The 7,374-nt window shown below is 39.7% G+C and overlaps 1 protein-coding gene across 1 annotated transcript in view; it reads left to right on the top strand.

The window, feature by feature from the left end:
• Positions 1–1,562, top strand: part of LOC108579808 (TWiK family of potassium channels protein 18) — a 19,956-nt gene extending 18,394 nt beyond the window's left edge. The window contains exon 7 of the mRNA XM_017943420.1: positions 1,456–1,562. Within this exon, the coding sequence (XP_017798909.1) occupies positions 1,456–1,562 (107 nt within the window). The remainder of the gene's footprint in view (positions 1–1,455) is intronic.
• Positions 1,563–7,374: the final 5,812 nt, after the last annotated feature.

The following is a 7,374-nucleotide window of genomic DNA, read 5'->3' as shown; positions in this document are numbered from 1 at the left end:
GCTGTACTTTGAAAAAAATGTTCAGTGTCTGAATTTTAGCGGGGTCGTGGCGTGCACTTCCGGCGCGGTTAATGAATCGGGGTCCAAAAGTGTCGCGAAGCGTGTCAAGGGTCAGGAGGATCGATTGCTTTTTACACCGTGCGCCGCTTTGTACCCTACGAGACAAAAGTTTGACAACCAGCCGGATTCTTCTCTCCCTCTTTATTTCGAGGTTCACCCCGTGTCGAAAAAAGGGGCACGTGAAAACGAGGAGAACGGTGGAAAAGTGGGGAAGTAGACGGGGGGATGGAAACTCGATTTTTCGATTGGCATTTATGCGGCGATGGAAACGAGCTTCGAGTTCTTTGTAGCGGCGCTTTTTCGAGTAGCGAATCGAATCGACGGCCGTTTTATAGTGTTCCACACGAGTGTCGGTTTACATCGAGTGTACACGTGGATTGAGTACAGCACAGATATTATTATAGTATTTTCGCGAATGGGAAATTGTGTTGGTGAGTGCAGGTGAAGAAATTGGAGGTTTTATTTTTAGTAGGACATTTTTGCATTGTGGTACTTTCGGAGAATGGGAAATTTTGGCTGAAACAATACCTGTGGGTAAATAAAGCGGAACTTTTATTTTTGGCAATCGATTCTTTGTATTATAGTATTTTGGCGAAGAGGAAGTTTTGAGAGAAATAGTAGACGTGCACAAAGAAATTGGAAGTTTTATTTTTAGTAGAGGATCTTTTTTATTTGGCTACTTTGGTAAATGAGAAGTTTTGTCGGGGAGAATGTTTGTAGGTAAAGAAATTGATTTTTTAGTATCTTCGAAAGTAGGAAGTTTTGACAAATAAAGTGGAACGTTCATTTTTGCTAACTGATTCTTTATGTAACGTTGTTTAGAAAGTAAAAAATTTCTTAAGAAAGAGTACTTTTACTTGAAGAAAGTGGAATTCTATTTTTAGCGACAGATTTTTTGCACCGTGTTATTTCGGAAAGTGAAGAATTCTGTGAAAAAAGTGAATTCTTCCTTGAATGAAACCTAACCTTAATTTTCTTATTGTAATACTTTTCAAATTAAGCGAGTGTATAAAACGAGACAATTTTTATCCACTTTTATCGAATTTCATTTTGTTATTGTAACATTATTAAAATTGAACTGTGTATAAAATAAGGTGCTTTCTCTGAACTTTTATAAGATTTTATAAAATCATCGAGAACGTTTAAAAATGTTTGAAAATTAATTCAAGATATTATAAAACTTGCAAATTATATTGAACTTTTTTGTATCTATTATCTAACTTTCGACACATTGAACGAAGCAAAAGAAACTTATTCTCCTTAATTATTTTCGCAGACAATCAGAACAAGTTAAACTAATTGAAACTGCTTTAAAGTACCACATGTCAATTGTATTAACACTTCGGTACGATTTTATGAGAAGAAATATAGCGACAGTGTATCAATCTGTTGCAGGTATGGCTCTGATCGCGATGTGCTTCAACTTGATGCAAGAGGAAGTGCTCGCGAAGGTACGCGCGTTCGTGCGTACCATTAAATACATATTTCGATGCGACAGGTGACCACAACCGGTCTCAGCCACGTTCTGCGCCTCTATAACGTTCGGTAAGTCGAATCTTGTCACGTTTTATTCATGATATCATCTCGTGTCTGTGGCAATCGTCCCTCTGGCTTAGCTGGTGAACGATCACGACGTCTGAACAGATCGAAATTTTCGAAGGAACACGAGCGAAAATATCAGAAATATTCCAAACTGTTGCAATAAAAACCACCTATGATTTCAGTGATAAAAGTCTTCTATAAAATTCTCTAAACTCTTTTTATGAAGGAAATTCAATTGTTTCTTTTCTGGAGAGTGTAAAAATAATTTATCTGATAGAAACGAATGATTTCTTTTTCCATTTTTTATCTATTTCTGATAGATGTTAGTGAAAAATCCTTCTAACCTTTAGAGCAATTTTAATATTTTACACATCAGGCAGAAGTAAGAAGTATTTAAAAAAATTGCGTTACATACACAGACTAGCCGACACGGCGGCGCCGAGACATCCGCCTAGGGCTCACCCCCTTGAGATAAAATAAACGAACGCGTTTCGTTCTCATCGGAAAATTAGGCCCCCCACCACCAAAAAATACAGATTTCTGGGTATATAAGGGCATGATTTCCGATGCTCGGGGGCAGAGTCACTCTGAACTTTAAAGTAGAGCAGTATCCGTATAGTCGCCGTTTGACACAAGCAAGATCGGGCTGAATTCCCTTTCAAGCATCCGAGTATAATACTTATCTCGTAAGTGTCAACTAGACATACTTGTCTACGACGTCCCCGCGTACTCACCGCGTAAAGTCGAGAAGGAAGATTCTTGCTCAGCCAAGAATCAACCAATATACTTTACCTTTAGACCATAGTAAACTTTGTAAACTCAATTATTATTATTAGAATATAGTTACTGTAGAATTGCTCTAGCCTATATTCAATTAACCATCTCCTTGTAACATTAGTAACGAATCAGCTAAACTCACAAGGATATATCTCTACCGCTCGAGGTATATCCGACATTACGATACTCACTGTCCTCACAACCACCCAACCTTTCCATCCTTCGGAGAACGGCGTAGTAACCACATGCGTTCCAATCCTATCGGACTTGTTGGAGTACGACGTATCATCCAGATACGGTGAGTGTTCCGACCGGTCCACCAACCCAAAGCAATATTACGCTCCGTGTGAGGACACGACAAGCGTAACCTGTAACAGCGTTGAGGAATTTCGAGAAATTTCATTTTCTGGAGAGGAATAATCTTTATAATGTAGGCATTTTGGGACGGTTTATAGCTTGGCCTGCGCCTCTTGGCGAGTGACAAACACCAGACTCGGAGTACCCATCGGTTCGGCCCAGCGATATCTTGGCCATTCGACGGGAGTCGGTTCTTAGCTTCGGTAATAGACGGACGCCGAAGAGTCCGAAATAAACTACTTTGCACGACATCCTGATTTGAGTAAAGTTCATTAGACCACCTCCTACAATAATAACCTTTAAATATATAGAAACTTTAGGAACCAAAGTTATCATTTCAAATTTCTTTTATATTATAGACGGACGCCGAAGAGTCCGAAATAAACTACTTTGCACGACATCCTGATTTGAGTAAAGTTAGACCACCTCCTACAATAATAACCTTTAAATATATAGAAACTTTAGGAACCAAAGTTATCATTTCAAATTTCTATGATATACCAATTCTTTTACAGAATAGAAATTAATAGTTTTACACAGAAAAATCGTATTGAAAAGTTAAAAAGAAATATTACTTGAACAATGTTAGTAAACAAAAAGAAAGGAGACACTTTATCAATTTTTCAACAGTTTGCAGTTGATAGACTCTGAATTCCTACGTTTCTGGTTTACTCTTCAATTCAGTCGCTGTGAAAGCCACGAAAGAGACAAGAGATACGCGAGACATTTTGGAAAAAAATGCAAGACGACGACTTGGTACGCGAGAAAACGCGAGAAATGTTGTTTCTGGCTGCGACGACTCGCGGAATAGATGGTGGGTGAAAAAGATAGATAGTAGGTGAAAAATGAAGTCTTCTTTCGAGAGGAAATATAATGGGGGCGCGAAACGATCGATCGACGGGAATTTAGCGCGTCGAAAGATCGAGCTCAAATGCTCGTTTATGCTTTCAAAGACATTGCTTTCGTTTCCCTCGAACGATAAAATATCCACCATAAAGAGGAGCATTAAAAACGAACAATTTTATTATAATATGGTAGCACTTAAATTGATCTTTAAGTATCTGCACTGTTAATGTGAGCAATTTATTTTTGCATTAATTTTCAACATATTTCAAAAGTGTAGAATTATGAAAAAAAATTTTTAAAGAATGTCCTTCGAAGGCAGACAAATTTTTTAAGCTTACCGCAACAGAGATTATAATTTTGTACAGCTACAGTTCTTCCTTTTTTGTTTGAAAAATGTAACTGGAATAAAATGTGCGATATAAATATTGAATTAAATCTGGAAAGATGGATTTTTAATATTAACATTCTTAATTGTTGAAATTTATAATTTTTAATCAATTTTTTCGTTCTTTTGCGAAACGTAATCAGAACAGAATATGCGATACAAATATTGAATTAAATTTTGGAAATTAACGTATTCAGTTATTAAAATTTATAATCTTGAGTTATAATAATTAATATATATTACAATACATAATTATAATAATTAATATTTGCAACACCCTTTAAATTGATATTTTTAATAATCAATCCTAAATGAAGTGTCTAAAAATAGGAAAACTGTTTAGTAAGAATTTTCGCGATACTCGCTTCGTTATATTTTGCAAAGAAGACCGGTGTTTCAACGAGGAATTTAGGTTACACCATTAAAAGCAATTAAGCAAGTAATCGCTGGATTGCTTAATTCGAAGGAAGTTTCATAGTTTTAAATGAGAAAAAAGGAAAATTTTGTAACGGTGTTCCCGAAGATTGCCGGGCGAATCAGCGAATATCTCCAACTTTCGTTAGACGGTGTCGTCTTTTTCGGCCATTAAAGGCCGCTTTAGAGGAGACATAGCCCCGGGTAAAGTCGCTTTAGCGCCAACCACGAAACTTTCCTCGAAGGAATCAGGCATTAGTGCATCTTTGGAACGGCCACATAGAGCCCAGGCCGAGGAAAATAAGCATAAGCGTTTTCTTTCTTCACTTTCAGTGGAAAGCAGTTCACCATTTCAAGAGGATATCCCACTGTTACTTTATCATAAAATCTTTCTCACCAATTTCAACAATTTTACCATAAAAGTGAATAAATAAAGATGCAACAACAAAAAATTCATAAAAGACGAAGATTTTTCAACGACACCACGTTTCAAAGTTCTTCAACGAATATTCGCACATTTTTTAATCCTTTGACGCCTGAACAAGCACTGACACTCACTCACAATTTTCACCCTTTCAGTTTTAAATTAACCTGTGTATAAAAATTTGAAGCAACCGAACACGGTGCATTATTTTTCTGTTTTTTTTTTTTATTATCGACTTTCAAATGAAATTCAAGGGTAAGTAGCTCAGGATTCGAGCAATTGATTCTCGATAAAAAGTACAATATAAAAGCGTGTAAAATGAAAATCTGCTGGAATAATTTATTATTTCACGATGAAAAGGGACTAATTTTTCACGATTCGCAAGTTGAGAAGGATTAAACGATATTCTCGTGCGGGAAATCACCATTTTCCGACTGATTTTATTAACAAAAGGGGCAAACCAATAACGAAATCATGTAGAAATAGCGGGATGAAATATCATTTCGTGATAAAATGGGAACGATTCCTCGTGATTTATGACTGGACGAAGATTAAACGGTCAGAACTCAAAGATTCTTCTTGGAGAACGGGTGGCCGCCATTTTCTGCGAAGGAACGCGCGCGAAAATTATGATTCTATCGGCCAGGTTGACGCGACGACGTCTGTTACGCAAATAGCGGACGAAAAGGATAATTTTCGTTTTTCTTTTCTGCCCCTTTTGCAACGTGCTGCACGTTCGTTCACCGGGGGAGGGGAAGAAAAATTTGAAAGGGTGCAGAGTATGAAAGGGGCAGAAAATAAAGGGACCACAATCGTCGAAGGTACAAAGAACTCGTCTTTGAAATCTCAACGCCTGGCTCTTCGTCCCAAAAAAAAAAAAAAAGAAAGAAGAATGAAGAAGAAAAAGAAAGAGAAAGAAAGGAAACGTCTAAGCTTCTTCCTTCTCACCGAAATAGGAGGAAAGGGAAATACTTCGTACGGAATTGTTATATTTCGCCCTGAAACTTTTCGTTTGCCCGAGTTCCGAACAATTAAACCGCTTCTCTGTTACTTGGGCTTAATATCCGAATGGCCATCGTCAGTCTCGCTACTGTCCCTTTGTTTCACGACTGAGAGGACCAAATTTGTCTTGAAATGGTAAATATTCTGGCTATTTAAGAGAATTATTATATAGTACATTGTTTGAGGGATAATCAACACGTTCACCTTACAAGGAGTACCAGTACTTAACTTAATCGTTGAAAAAAATGTTAAATTATTTCACCTTTTTTAGGCTCTCTTTACATTTTAAATAACACAAGCATACTCTTCTTTCCGCATCAAAAATACATGCGTACATGTGGAAAGGTCGAAACAGGCAACTGTCACTTTCTAATCACCCAACCAATCCTTCAACACAGATCAAAAAATTTGAAAAGAAGAAAAAGTTGAAAAAGAATCACACCTCTCGGTAAAAGATCTAAGTAATCAGCAACAAAATCACTAAGAAAATATCATACCCTTCCTGAAAAACCGTCGAACCTGAATTCCACGAGCCTACCATCCCTTCCAACCTCCCCTTCTCGACGAAACACAACAATCAGCCACCCAAACAGCGCGCAGAGGACGAAAAAATCGCGAAACAGAGGCACGGTGGCGCGTGGCCTCGGCCTTCGGCGTCCCATTGCCCGAAGAAGGCGAAGAAGACGGCCTGTTGAGGGGAGTATACCGCGACGGGGATGGCGGGGGATGGTGTTAGAAGGGTGAAAGCTGAAGGAGAGGCTGTTGGAACGGGGCTGCGGCGTTCCTTCATGCGGCGATCGGACCGCACGAGGCCGCGCACGCGCCTCTAACCTCTTCCCGACTACGTTTGCGCGTTATGCATCCTTCTACGGGGTGCGACACTGTTCATGGACGGCAGACAGTTTCCACGGTACTCGACGAACGCCATTCACCGTCCAGTCGTGGCAAACGGTTCCATTCGACCCGTGTGACCGCGTCGATATCGCGTCCGCGAGCTAATCAGCCTATACAAATGTCCTGATCCGTCGCGAATCCGCCCGGGAATCGCGTGAATCCGCTTGACAGAGGCAACGTGAAAGGTCGAGCACGCGACACTCGTTTGCCAGAGGATGCTGCGAGCGGCGTGGAGCAACGTGGCAGACTCGTAAAGAGATTTCTCCAAGGAGGAACCTACGTGGGATCTCCCTTGGCTCTCCCTTGGCTCTCCCTTGGCTCTCCCCGATTTCACCACTTCTTGGAGATGTTTCTCCACGAGATTTCTGTTCCCATACAGTGTCACTCGTGTATACTAAAAGACAAGAGTAGTTCCGTGAAGTAAATCATCGTACGAAGGAAGATTTGAACGTTGGAAGCGAGTCAACAGATGACAGGTTCGCGTTCGTGGATCGATGTAAACGACGAACAGGCTCCAGGCTCTTCGATCGCATCTGAGAGGAGGAGGGTGAAGTCCGAGCGAGGCGTGACGTTGATCGAGCCTCTTGGTGAGGGAACACAGGGATTCGAGTGTCCAGGAAGAAAAAACGAGACTGAGGAAGAGGAGGAAGAGGAAGGAGCTACCACTTCTGGC

The sequence above is a fragment of the Habropoda laboriosa genome, unplaced genomic scaffold, assembly GCF_001263275.1.
Source record: "Habropoda laboriosa isolate 0110345459 unplaced genomic scaffold, ASM126327v1 scaffold72, whole genome shotgun sequence".
Lineage (NCBI taxonomy): Eukaryota > Metazoa > Arthropoda > Insecta > Hymenoptera > Apidae > Habropoda > Habropoda laboriosa.
The sequence above is the reverse complement of the archived record's forward strand: the minus strand, read 5'-3'. Positions and strand labels throughout refer to the sequence as shown.